At 39.7% G+C, this 14,958-nt stretch overlaps 1 protein-coding gene across 2 annotated transcripts in view; it reads right to left on the bottom strand.

Annotated features, from left to right (window-relative positions):
- The window catches only part of ADAMTSL1 (ADAMTS like 1), a 984,547-nt gene that overhangs the window by 70,186 nt on the left and 899,403 nt on the right, over positions 1-14,958 (bottom strand). For both annotated transcript variants that reach the window (XM_017890108.1, XM_017890110.1), the window contains 2 exons: positions 12,716-12,895; positions 9,259-9,393 (listed from right to left, as the gene is read on the bottom strand). In XM_017890108.1, the coding sequence (XP_017745597.1) occupies positions 9,259-9,393; positions 12,716-12,895 (315 nt within the window). The remainder of the gene's footprint in view (positions 1-9,258; positions 9,394-12,715; positions 12,896-14,958) is intronic.

Genomic DNA, 14,958 nt, shown 5'->3' with positions numbered 1-14,958 from the left:
TCCTTTGTAGGGACATGGATGCAGCTGGAAACCATCATTCTTAGCAAACTATCACAAGAACAGAAAACCAAACACCGCATGTTCTCACTCATAGGTGGGAACTGAACAATGAGATCACTTGGACTCGGGAAGGGGAACATCACACACTGGGGCCTATCATGGGGAGGGGGGAGGGGGGAGGGATTGCATTGGGAGTTATACCTGATATAAATGATGAATTGATGGGTGCTGACGAGTTGATGGGTGCAGCACACCAACATCGCACAAGTATACATATGTAACAAACCTGCACGTTATGCACATGTACCCTAGAACTTAAAGCATAAAAAAAAAAAAAAAAGAATTAGAAGTACCAGTGTCTGAGGCTCACAAAGGGTAAGGAATACTGTCTGTTTCCACAAGCCAGACCTTGTGATTTATAGGGCATTAAGTAGAATGTGGTATAAGAGACAAACATATCAATGAAATAGAATAAAGAATCTAGAAATATACCCACATATATAAGAACAATTGATTTTCCAGAAACATGCAAAGGCAACTCAGTGGAGAAAGGACAGTATTTTCAGCCAATTGTAGTGGATAAGTTGGATGTCCATATGTATAAAAACAAACTTCAATATATAGCTCATGTCATATACAAAACTAACTAAAAATAAGTCATATACCTAACTTAAAACTTAGAATTATGAAACTTCTGGAAGAAAATATGAGGACATCTTTGAGACAGGAGTAGGCAAAGATTTTTTAAATGCAATACTAAAAGAATGAGCCCTAAAAGAATAAATGGAAAGTCTTAGCCAGAGTCATCAGGTAAGAGAAAGAAATGAGGCATCCAAATAAGAAAATAAGTCAAACTATCTCTTTTCACTGACTAAATCACTATACATCTAGAAAACCCTAAAGACTGTCAAAAGGCTCCTGGGATTGAGAAATGACTTCAGTAAAGTTTCAGGATACTAAATCAATGAACAATATCCGTAACATTTCTATATACCAATAACCTTCAAGCCGAGGGCCCAATCAAGAATGCAAGGCCATTTACAATAGCAACACAAAATACACAAAATAAAACATCTAGGAATACATCTGACCAAGAAGGTTAAAGATCTCCACAAGGAGAACTATAAAACACAATGCTGAAAGAAATCATAGATGACATCCATAAATGGAAAAGCGTTTATGGATGCATGGGAGAAAATATTCAAAAACTATGTATCCAATAGAGGTCTAATATTCAGAATCCATAAAGAACTTAAATTGAGCAAGCAAAAAAGAAGTAACCCCATTAAAAATGGGCAAAAGACAGGAACAGACATTTCTCAAAAGAAGACAATGAGATACCATTTCAGACCAGTCAAAATGGCTACGATTAAAGCATCAAAAAACAACAGATGGTGGTGATGCTGCAGAGAAAAGGAAATGCTTTTACACTGATGGTGGGACTGTAAATTAGTTTAGCCACTGTGGATAGGAGTTTGGATATTTCTCAAAGAACTTAAAACACAACTATCATTCAATCCAGCAGTCCCATTACTGAGTATGTATTCAAAAGAAAATAAATCGTTCTACCAAAAAGACACATGCATTTGTGTATTCATTGAATCACTCTTCACAGACATGGAATCAACCTAGGTGCCCATCCACAGTGGATTGGATAAATAAAATGTGGTACATATATACCATATGATACTATGCAGCCATAAAGAGAATGAAATCATGTCCTTTGCAGCAACATGGATGCAGCTGGAGGTCATTATCCTAAGCACATTAATGCAGGTACAGAAAACTAAATACCACATATTCTCACTTAGAAGTGGGAACTAAACATTGGGTACTTATAGACATAAAAATTGCAACAGTAGACACTGGGGACTACTAATGAGAGAACTCATTATTACTCTCATTCCTAATGAGAGAAGGAACAGGGCAGGAGCTGAAAAACTTTTGGGTACTATGTTCAGTATCTGGGTGATGGGATCAATCATACCTCAAATCTCAGCATCCTGCAATATACCCATGTAACAAACCTGCACATGCACCTCCTGAAGCTAAAGTAAAAGTTGAAATTATTTTTAAAAATTAAAAAAAGAATAAGTTGAACCTCATCAAAACCAGTATCTTCTACTCTTTGAAAGACACTGTTAAGAGAATGAAAATACAGCTGCTGACTGGGACAAAGTACTTGAAAATCACATATCTCATTAAAAGACTTGTATTCAAAATATATTAAAACACTGAAAATTTGATATAAGTAAACAACTCAATTTTTAAATAAAGGGCCAAAAAATTGAGCAGACATTTTACCGAAGAAGAAATCAGGATGACAAATAAGCGCATGAATAGATGTTTGACACTACTAGTTATTAAGGGAATACAAATTAAAACCACAATGAGAAACCACTACATACACAGTAGAATGTCCAAAATGCAAAAGACCAACTACAGTAAGTTTTGGTGAGGACAAGGAGAACTGAGAACTTTCTAACACTGCTGGTGGGAATGTAAAGTAGTACAACTATTTTGGAAAACAGTTTGACTGTTTCTTAAAATGTTAAATATATACCTATGATACAAACAAGTCATTTCACTCCTAGGTGTTTAACCAAGATAAATGAAACCATGTGTGCATACAAAGATGAGTATACATGAATTTCACAGTAGATTTGTAATAACTAGAAACTGAAAATAATGATTCCGTCTCCGAACAGGTGAATTATTAAACAAACTATATATACAATGAAATACTAATTAGCAATAGAAATACCCCATTGATCCATGTTACAATATGGATGAATCTCAAAGTAATTTTTCTGAGTGAAAGAAATCAAATACCACAAAGGCATTATTCCTTTTCTGTAACATTCTATAAAATGCAATCTAGTTTACCCTGACATAAATCAGATCAGTGGTCACCTAGGGTGGGAGCAGTGGTGGTGGGGGTAGGGGTATGAAGGAACAATTACAAAAGGTATGAGGTAACTTTGGGGGCTGATAAATATGCTCATTATATTGATTGTGGTGATGATTTCACAGGTGTATACATATATCAAAACATATTTTAAACTTTAAATATGTATTATATATTGAATATCAACTATCAAATTGTCAAATATGGGTCAAACATATAAAGATGTACTTGTGTCTTATAAATGAATAACAAAGGAGGTGAAAGATCTCCACAAAGAGAACTGCAAAACACTGCTCAAAGAAATCAGAGATGACACAAATAGAAAAACATTCCATGCTCATCAATAAGAAGAATCAACATTGTTAAAATGGTCATACTGTTTAAAGCAACTTATAGATTCATTGTTATTCCTATTAAATTATCAATGACATTTTTCATAGAACTAGAAAAAACTGTTTAAAAATTCATATGGAACCCAAAAAAAGCCTGAATAGTCAAAGGAATCCTAAGCAAAAAGAACAAAGCTAGAGGCATCACGCTACCCAACTTCAAAGTATACTGCAGGGCTACGGTAACCAAAAAACATGGTGCTGGTACAAAAACAGACACATAGGGCAATGAAACAGAATAGAGAACCCAGAAATAAGGCCACATACCTACGACCATCTGATCTTTGATAAACCTGACAAAAACAAGAAATGGGGGAAGGATTCCCTATTTAATAAATAGTGCTGGGATAACTGGCTAGCCACATACAGAAGATTAAAACTGAGTCCCTTCCTTACTCCATACACAAAAATTAACTCAAGATGGATTGAAGACTTAAATGTGAAACCCAAAACTATAAAAACCCTAGAAGACAACCTTGGCATTGCCATTCAGGTCATAGGCATGGGCAAAGGTTTCATGTTGAAGACACCAAAAGCAATTACAACAGAAGCAATAACTAGCAAACAGGATCTAATCACAGAGCTTCTGCACAGAAGAAGAAACTATCAGCAGAGGAAACACAGCCTACAGAATGGGAGAAAATTTTTGCAAAGTATACATCTGACAAATGTCTTAACATCCAGCATCTATAAGGAACTTAAATTTACAAAAAAAAAAACAAAAAAACAAACAAACAAACAAAAAAAACCATTAAAAAGTGGGCAAAGACGTGAACAAACACTTTTCAAAAGAAGACATACAGGCATCCAACAATCATATGAAAAAAAGCTCAACATCACTGATTATTAGAGAAATGCAAATCAAAACCACAATGAGATACCATCTCACACCAGTTAGAATGGCTATTATTAAAAACTCAAAAAACAACAGATACTGGCAAGGTTGTGGAGAAAATGAAATGCTTATGCACTGTTGGTGGCAGTGTAAATTAGTTCAATCATTGTGGAAGACATTGTGGCAATTCCTCAAAGACCTAAAGACAGAAATATCATTTAACTCAGCAATCCCATTATTGGGTATCCCAAAGGAATATGAATCATTCTATTATAAAGACACATGCACACATATGTTCACTGCAGCACAGTTCACAATGACAAAGACATGAAATCAACCTAAATGTCCATCAATGATAGACTAGATAAAGAAAATGTGGTACATACATACCATGCAATACTGTGCAGCCATAAGAAAGAATAAGATCATGTCCTTTGCAAGGACATGGATACAGATGGAGACTATTATCCTTAGCAAACTAATGCAGGAACAGAAAACCACGTACCTCATGTTCTCACTTATTAAGTGGGAGCCATATGAGAACACAGGGACACATAGAGAGGAACAAACCACACACTGGGGCCTTTCAGAGAGTGGAGGGTGGGATCAGGGAGAGGATCAGGAAAAATAGCTAATGGGTACTAGGCTTTATACCTGGGTGATGAAATAATCTGCATAACAAGCCCCCATGACACAGTTTACCTGTGTAACAAACCTGCACATGCACCCCTGAACTTAAAAGTTAAAAAAAAAATAACAAAGAGAAATATCAAAAAACGATCAAAGGATTTGAATAGGCAATTCATAAATGAATATAAATGATAAACATAATAAAAACAAAATTATATATTTATTTATACCATTTTTCATATTGTATGTTATACTATTGTATATTCACCAATTAAAATAGTAAATGTAAAAACTCTTGGTCATATGTAGTCTTGGCAACATTCTGGGGAAATGGGAACTCTCATACAGTGCTGGTGGGCATATAAAATCAGTAAAACTTTGTTGGAGGGCAATTTGACAACATACAACAAAAATCTAAAATATTCAATGCTTTTGATACTACAATTTCACTTCTAAGAATTGATCCTAAGTAAACAGGGGTGCACACAAAGACTTAGAAATAAAAATATTCATATCTATTTTGATATAATAGCAAAATATTGTAAAGAACCTAAAACATTAGAGAATTTGTTGAATAAGATATAGTATGTCCTACCAATGCAGTCATTAAACATGGAATTGTAGAAGACTATTTGGAGACATGGAAAGCTGTTACATACCATTAAGTGAAAAAAGTTACTATCAATAAAATATATAGAGTATATTTCATTTTAGGCAAAAGATATGTATAATATGTATATTATGTATAGGAAGAAGGTATTTGAATGAATTATCTCTGAGTTAGGTAATTGTAGATAATTTTCATTGTCTTCCTTCTGCTTCTCTCTAATTCATGGTTCTAAAATGAAGATGTATTGCTCTTACAATAAAAACTCCAATAAAAGTTACTTTTCAAAAAATATCAATGCTAATGCCCTATAAATGATACTGTGAGAAATATTAGTCTTAGGTCTTAGTGGCCAAAAAAAATATTTAGCAGAAGTCTGCAAAAAGGTTTTGGTGCTGCAGGGAGGCCTGAAATGCTGCTGCTCTATAATTGGAGCCTTGTGGGGTACTGCTTGGGTCTAGACCACCAAAAAGCAATGGCATGACCACCAGCCTTGCCCTCCAGAGCAGCCGGCACAGTTTTGGCCTTCCTGCAAAAAGAATAGCTGCAAACAAGGATAAAAAAATTAGCACCTGTTTTGCCTAGGACAATGAGTCCAGTTAGGTTGCATCCACTCGGCATGACCGAGCCTCTACTGGGCATTTCTCTGTCTAAGCCATATGGTCAAGAGTGTGAGAGCAACAAGCACTTGCTAGTCCCAAGTTTTCATTTTTATAGTTATGGAAAAGTGAGGCCCAGGTGGGCCTGTGCATGTGTTGCTGAGGCAACATTCCTTTTGGAGAGTTGTAGCAGTGGCTTGAGGTGAAATTAATGCCAGGGTGTTTGATAACTAAAACAGCCAGTTCTGGAATAGTCTCACCTAGTGAGGATCTCAACACTCCAGACTTAATGAAGAAGAATGAGCTCTGATACATGGCTTAAAAAACTCCAACTCTCCCTTCTATCCTTACTGCTGGGAAACATGAAAATCAGGGTCTATGAGTTACTGTTCCTGTGCCACAGAACCATGAAGTTCTGTAAGACTGTTACAGCCACCTGACCTCATACATAGAGGAAGCATGCAGTGGTATCTCACCACTCACTGGCTACAACAGGGCAGGTGAATGGCTTTCATCCTTTATATATCAACTACCACCAGGCTTGGTAAGAATGTTAAAATGAATTCCAAGGCAGTGCCTGGGCTGAGTGAAAAAGAATGTCATGATTGATGAGGGATGTCTTGGCTGTGGGAGGAGTGATTAACAGTATCTTTGCCATGTATTTCCACCTTGGTCTAGAATATCTGTTATCCTCAAAATAGGGCTTTTTAAAAATTACATTTCTCCCACTATCGATTATTCCTACAGAATATTAGATTAATTCTTCTCATACATTACTCTTAGTATGTCATTCTCCTTTTTAAAAACCCCCTAAAGATTTGTTCCCATTCCCCATGTAGTTCATCTACTTCCTTCATTTTACATTCAAGGCCTCCACAATTTGATGTTAATTTCTCAGCAACCCTACACAAAACCTTCTCTCCAGTCTCTCTGGCTTATTTCTCATACCCAGAGCACACACTGTGGTCTGAAAGGGCCACCCTATAGGAGTCAGGGATGGGAGCCTGTCCAGATGGAAGCAAGTGGACTAACAGACCAGGATGAGGCACTAGCTGGGGAAGTTCAGGATGGATGGAGGGCATTAGGATTGTTGGGGTGAGGGTCTGAGCCAAATCTGAATGGACAAACTGTGGCTGAGGCTTGTTCATTTTTATGGCCTAGTTTCGATCTCAGTTTAGTTGCCTGTTATCAGTCGTAAAGCGTGGTGTTTTACAGCTGTTTCTGAACAGACATCTGGTACATATCTCGCACATTTTTCATCTTGGGGCTCATAGAATCTTCCTCGCACATTTTTCATCTTGGGGCTCATAGAATCTTCCTCACGTTGAGTTCCCATTTCTCTTCCTTTCTGCCTATTTGAATCCCACCTATTCTGCAGTGCTCAGCTCCAAATCATCATAATGAGGCTCTGTCTGTGTCAACCTACTCAGAGTCCTGATACTTGACATCATTGTCTCATTCATCTCCACAATTCCACGTGAATCTCCTAGTTCTATAGTGCTGGCATGACACTGACATTCACCATTCAACTCCATTTGGTTCAGGCAGTTACATTCAGGCACTTTATGAATACTGACTCACTGTCTCATTCAAATGGAGCAGTCTGGATGTGGACTGGGATTTTAAGGTGTCTCTAAACTGCTGGATTTAAATACCAGGCTAACGTAACAAAGCACCATAAACTAGCAATGGATTGTGGCAACATAAAGTACAATAAATTCTTATTGCCCATGGCTAAAATAAAACAAAATGTTATTCCAAAATAAGGGAGAATGAAAGTAAAGCTATCATGTAAAAATATGAACAGGTTAACTTTTCCAGCATGCTAAATGGCACCTCAGTGATCTAAAAGAGTTACTAAAGTTGAAAAGAAACAATTGCTGCACACCCTGCTTGTGACCGGGCTATGATGAACAGTTATGAGAGTTTCTCATAGTGATGAGTCTAAAATAAAGAAGTTCACAATGCACATTTCATTTGGAATAACTTTACTATTTGTAAGCCAGAGGCAATATGCAATTTTGAAATTTCTATTAATTCTGATCAACATGATACAGAAAAGCTCAGTGCCAAACTTGTATAAATCATGGGCAACAGAATAGGGCTACTTGTTACTTTCCCTGTCTTATTTTTACTCAAGTCAAAAATAGAGAAATCAGATTTTTCCATATGCTGATAAGCTATGAAGATTCTTTGTGAGTTTCAGATGAAAATGAAAATTGAAGGCATCTTTCTGTGCTCTAATCCTAAAGATAACAGGCCCCTGTGGCCATGTTGATAAGTCATCACCAGTATGACTAGGAACTCACTGGCCTCCTGTTCCTTGCTAGGTAAAAGAATATAGAAGCTTTAAACTTTGAGTCACAGGAACAATTCTAGCTATTATTGTCAAGATTTGGGATCACATAGAGTTAGTATGAAGATTTTCACCACTTTGTAGGCCTTGGCTTTTTGTTTTATTTTAAAGAGGAGTTTTAGATCTTAGTTTCACAGCACGAGAGGAAGGTACAGAAACTTCTCATATAGTCCCTGTCTCTGCACGTGTATGGGTCTGTTTTTCCCCACTCAGGCCTTTTGAAGGCAGAAGAATTCTTCTCTTCCACCTTGTCCATCTCCAGAGGTCATGTGTGAAGGTTTTTCTGGCATCTCCATGATTCTGGTGTGGGGGCCCAGGACTTGAATGCCCTCGTACAACTCCTTGCCATCAGAGGGCACTACCCATGTGGGAAATAACTTGGTGAAGGTTTCCAACACTAGATGACAGGGAGGTTGTACTTGGTGAAATTCATTCAGCACTTGCCTTGAGGAGTCTCTCTGGGTTGGCTTCAGGCTGTATCTACAGAAAGCTGGTCTAAATAGTATAGTCTTCCTTTTGGAGGGTGCTGATATTTGACTTCCTCCTCGAAAGCTGATTATTGCTCTAGTTTAGGTGGGAGGGGAGAATGGAGGAGTACTGGGGAATGGTTAGCAAGAGGAGAGGAGATATAGGAGCTGTTCTTTACTGCTGTGGTTCTCTCACCGTTTCAAGAGATGGCATCAGCCCAAGAGGATTCAGAAAGGAGCCATACTGGAATCTAGACAAGCCATAGAGTCCAGACTAACAACTGCATTCACCTCGTATGGAAAGTCAGCCAAGTTTCCACTGGTGAGTCTGGATTCTGTAGGCAATTTAGTGATTTCCTGTTGGCCATCCCCCACTGCTGCCTCCCTCCCACCTGCAAGCAGTCACCCATCCATAAATCCTGTCCAGTCCTGGATTTCTGCCCAATGTTTCCAAGGGTTAGACTCACCAAGGAGAGCAGAATTCCCAGGATCCAGGACCAGCTGTGTTCCCAGAGGAGACGTCAGCACTGAAGGAAGGTTCGGTCCAGTGGCTGCGAGTAAGGCCCTGATGTCTTCCAACTGTGTGGGGACTTGAGGGGGATCTGTGAGAAGGCAGAGGGTGGATTAGGCAGGTTAAAGCACAAGGCTGTGTCAAGGGAAGAGGAAGAGGTGAGTATGCATGTATGTGCACATGTGTACATGTATGTAAGATACACATTACTGTTGTTGCCTTTTAACATCATTTTTCCTATAGAGGAATCCCTATCAAGGTGAGTCTGAATTTCAAACTTAATACAGGTATTTGATGCCTGAAATAATAAGGTCAGTAAGAAGAAGCAGGCATACAAAGTTCAGGGGTTTCTCACTTTAGACTACTGGGTACCTATACATTTGTAGATAAGTTAAACTATATCATAAAGACACTTTTTTTAAGAAGCGAATTTTAGCATTTACTATGCCAAGTTCTGTGCTAAATATATTTCAGTCCATTTTTCATTTAGCCCTAGTAACAGTCTTTAGAGTGAGGCACTTTGTTATTGTCTGCACAGATAAAGAAACACCACAGAAATTTCTTATTTAAAAGGACCTTTTTTCTATGAAGCAAAAGATGAAGTTGTGAAGTCGGTAAGTTAATTTGCTTTGTGGTTCGGATTTTAATGCCTAAGTAGGACCTAGATAAAGCAGGGAGGAGAATGTTGCTATGCGATGCTTCAACACTCAGAATCTTACAAAGAATCAGCGCTGAGGTCATCAGAGGTCCCAGTTAATCAATGCCAAAAGTGACTAAAATGGGAAATATATACTGGCTTATCATTTCTGCTGGACAAATAAAGAGGCAAGCACCCACTGAACTTAGCGGTGGGATGATCCCAGATTCTCTTGGAAAAGCAGATCCCTTTGCCCCTCTTCCTGCATCTCCTGAAGAACTGCAGTTTACACTCCCAAGGCCAGCTCCCACCTTTTTCTCCAGAGCGCTTGTTGGAATGGAAGCAGCAGCCCGGGAGTACTGCTCTTGAAATGGATGGTCATTTCAACAGCATTCTGCAAGGGCCCTACTATGTGCCTGGCACCTTGTAAGGCACTTGTTAGGGCTGGTGAATTAATAAGACATGACGGTGCCTGAGTCTACTTGAAAAATATACCTTCAGTCTTTCTGCCTTTGACTGACAAAGACCATTCTATAGAAAAAACAATGAACTTGAGATTACATATATATATATGTAATATAGTTTAAAAAGAACCCTTTTCATATGGCATAGAGAAAAACATCATGCCTGGGTTCAGGAACCCTGAGTTTGAGCCATGGCTCTGTCATTCACTAATTAGGTCATTTAAATCCTCAGAGCCTTCGTTTTCTCATCTACAAAATGAAGTTCCTTTCTAAGATCTCTGTCTACTCTGGAATACCATGATTTTAGGAATTGATGGTGGCAGTTTACTCAAAGTGTCTTTCTCTCCTCCTCAATATTTCTTCTTGAAACTCATGAAACCTTTGCTTATTCACTAAGAGCAAAAAGGGGAGGCTACTTTCCATCTTCAAAACAATCAACTCTTTTTGGACCAAATGTTGGCCCCTCCTAGTGTCCTTACAGCTTTGACAGTAATTTTCCTCTCCAGTGCATGTCCATTTGCTCTTCCCAGGAAAACTGTGAATTCTCCAGGGGTAGAGGCCACCACTTATATTTCTCCTAAAACTTTACCAGTGTCCAGGTGACATGGAACTTAATGTCAACAACATTAAATGGCAACACTTAATGAATAGCTGTCCAATGGACTATTTGAATACACGGATGAAAGTCTGCCTTACTACACTTCAAGTCCTCATGGTACAGGTTAAGTCACAGAACTTGGGGTGAAATCTCAGCTTCATCCACAAAATTCCCCTTTAAAAATTAAGCTACATTTTTGCGGATTAAAAGAGACGTTGCTTTGATGTTCATAAAGTACCTATTAAAAGCTAACAAACTTTCATTAATAAACCAATAACTGTGATCAAGAAAAGCCTTAAACTTAAGAGTCTTGCTAGTGATTTTTCCCCCATTAAGTATGATGAAAATGGGGAAGAGGTTTTGCTCTTCGAACACCATGTTCACTGTTACACTGTATTACAGTGGGAATGCAGTAAGCACCTGCCTACAGAACATGCACACTTCATTGGCAAAGCCACAGCAGCAGCCTTACATCTTAGACTTTCATCTCTGTTAGCAGAGGCAACAAGGAAGGATTATTAGGGAGAAAAATCTTACTGGTAAGCACCATAACTCAATGTGGGGCAATATTCCCTGGGCTCTGGGCTCCAGACTAGCGGCTCAGTTGGATGAAACCCAGTGCAAAACAAATGACATCTTTCTCTGAGCCAATTTTCTGTGGCTTCCTAAGATGGCTGGAGGTTTATGCAGCCACCAGTGAGATGAAAACCCGTTTGGGCCTCTCTGAAATCTGAGTGGGCAGGGTCTAGAAGGACCTATGGGTTGGTATATCTTCAACTCTGGGTGTGAAAACAGAAGTGTAAAGTTTAACTATTTTTCCCTGAGGAAGTTTGTAATGTATGTGTATACATGTATGTGTGGCGTGAATTATTATTTCTTACATCTTTCCTTTTTTTCCTTAGAATGACAGCTTTCTGTAGGTGAGAAAGCACATAATTAGAGCATAAGTGCTCTAATAATTGCTCTGTTTTTTGAGAAAGCCAAAAATAAGTTTTTCATTTTTTTAAAAATTTTATCTCCCTAGCACCCAGACTCAGTGGGGAAGAACAGCAGGGTATCCCTAGTCCAGGGGGCAAAAATGGTTATAGCTTGCAACATGGCTGAGTCCAGAACTGGGCAATAATCAGATTGTGGATGGTGTCCCAGCAACTGTTATTTTTAAGCACCGCACCCATTTTATACCAGGAGCCACGCCAGACTCTTTAATCAGGGGTTCTTATGTTTAGGGGTGCATGTGGAGACTTTAGGTGGACCAGACCATAAGCTTCCCGGAATTATATGAAACATTTTACATGTATGAATTTTTCTTGAAGGAGGAATCCATAGTTTTTATCTGATTCTCAAAGAATTCCTTAATGCAGGAAGAGTTAAGGATAATTGTTTTAATTTGGTTATCTCTGTTTGAGATACCTGTTCTCCCCTTGCAGTCCTCATGTCTGGAGTCTCCACATAGAGACCAGTATCTAAGGCTTAGCAGAGTGAAGTAACTTGCCGAGTGCCAGACAGTTAGTAAATGGTAGAGCCAGGGTTCAAGCTTTTGTTTGGGCTCAAAGTCTGTGTTCTATCAAAAGGCCCTACATTGGGAAGAAGCCAAGGGATACCGATTTTACCTTTTATGTCCTTAATTGGATTAGGGCACAAAGGAGGTAGAGGGTGGGTTCGATAGTCACCCCCAACAGGGTGCAGCAGAGGCAACCAGCTTTGAAGTGTTTACCTAGGATCAGCAGCTGGGTGCTCTCAGTCAGCTCTCCATGAAGATTGGCTGCCCTGCAGGAGTACAGGCCCTGATCCGAGGACGACACGTTTGTGAGCAGCAAGGAGCCTTCATGCAGATGGTGGGGGGAGCCCAGTTTGCTTTTATTCCTGAACCAAGTGACTTCAGCTTCAGGGACTCCTAGGAAGAAGAAAACAACAACAACAACAACAACAACAAACTCATCAGTCAAACACATTCAGATGAGCCCAGAGGCATTTATAGCTTCTTGAATCCCCCTTCCCTGGGGCTGCTCTACAGCGCCATCTTCCACCATGCTTTGGCCAAACTAAATAATGCCCAGAGCCTGGTAGGATAAGGATATAGACTTCAGGGTGACCAAAGAATGAGAATAAATGCTGATACAAGATAAAAATATCAGTTGTCTCCGTATCTTTTGCCTTTTAAACCTACAGTGATGAGGCAGGAAGAGGGAGGCCAGGAAACAGGCAACTGGCCGGGGGGCTTGCCAAGGTGGAAGGAGAGTACCCAAATTCTTTGGAGAAAACGTATTTGAAAAACATGAGAACCAAACGTATACACCAGTGAAAATGAAACTACATGAAATGAACATAATGTTGCGTAAGAGATGCCAGACACAAGAGAACATACTGTATAATTTCCTTTCCCTAAGTAAAAAACCAAAACCTGGTAACATTAATCTACGCTGTTAGTCAGTCAATGGAATGAACGGGGAGGGGTTGTGACTGAGAAACGGGACAAGGGGCTTGGCCACTGGCGATGCTCTGTGTCTTGACCTGAGGCTGGTCTGGTGGGGAGTGTTCACTTGGTACCTTTATGATACGTGTACTTTTCTGTATAGATATATTTTAATAAAAAGTGAAAAGCTATTCGACGTTAAAATATATGTATGAACTAGATGAATGGAAGCTGCTAAATTGTTACTGGAGTTCACACTCTATGTAGAAAACATGCTTGTATTTTTGGAAGCCTACATATCTTCTCAGAGCAAGAGAACATGAAATGGTAGTATCAGTAGAACCACAGGAAAAGGACAAAAGGAAAGTGCTCAACTCTTTCCACAATCCAAGTTTATTTTCTATGAGAGAGATGGGGACGTCATCTGCTGACTTGGGATGAGTTCTGTCTTTGGAAGCCAGGCTCTGTGCTCTAAGGGAGTCCGTGAATTCCTCAGGAAGTTTCCTTGTGGTTGACATGCTGGAAAACAGGCCCTGGGAGTTTAGGATGAGCCTTCCTACATGCTGTTTTTGGAGGATCCTATAGGAGGCCAGGCTCTGAGTGTGTTGCGAGACTGAAAGTGTGTGGCACAGATTCACAGGTCTCTAGGGAGCGGAAAGCACACCTCAGCCTGCGGACCCAGCTCACACAGTTTACTTATAGAACTTACTGGCATGTATCCAGGGCATGCTTAAAGTGTAAAGTCCTGGCGGGGCACGGTGGCTCATGCCTGTAATCCCAGCACTTTGGGAAGCTGAGGCAGATGGATCACAAGATCAGGAGTTTGAGACCAGCCTGACCAACATGGTGAAACCCCATCTCTACTAAAAATACAAAAATTAGCTGGGCGTGGTGGTGGGCACCTGTAATCCCAGCTACACAGGAGGCTGAGGCAGGAGAATCACTTGAACTTGGGAGGCAGAGGTTGCAGTGAGCCGAGATCACATCACTGCACTCCAGTCTGGGGGACAGAGCAAGACTCGTCTCAGGAACAAAAAAAAAAGAAGTATCAAGTCCTAGGAAATGGGGTCAAAGCCAGAAATGGCCAAGGAGCCAGACCTTAGTCTAGTGATCTAGTGTTTTCCCTGAGCTGGGGCTCGTTTTTGCCTTTGGGATAAGCGCAATTTGCCCTTAATGGCTAGCCTTCTGTTGAGGATGCAGAGTCTTCAAGGAGTTGCCTGTGTGTTTGTTACGTGTCCTTGAAATTGGCTAGAGAAAGAGAGGCGGGGCTACGAAAGCAGGTGGAGACTTGGATACCACAGCCTTGTCACATCAGAGAGAGGCACACATGAATCTGGCTCTAGCAGTAGGATACTTGATGCTCAAGTGCATAAGAGGGGCCAGGTTGGCATCATCTCTAAAGATACCTGGAGAAAAGACACAGGTGAGGGGTGGAACAGCTGATTTTTCATTATAGCACCACTAGGGAGAGCAAGAGCATCGTGATGCCTGTCCATGCCAGCTTGGACTTTGGGCCCTGAGCTTAGTTTTTTCCCATTAAAAAA

The sequence above is a fragment of the Rhinopithecus bieti genome, unplaced genomic scaffold, assembly GCF_001698545.2.
Source record: "Rhinopithecus bieti isolate Rb0 unplaced genomic scaffold, ASM169854v2 scaffold_17667, whole genome shotgun sequence".
Lineage (NCBI taxonomy): Eukaryota > Metazoa > Chordata > Mammalia > Primates > Cercopithecidae > Rhinopithecus > Rhinopithecus bieti.
This window is presented reverse-complemented; position numbering and strand designations above follow the sequence as displayed.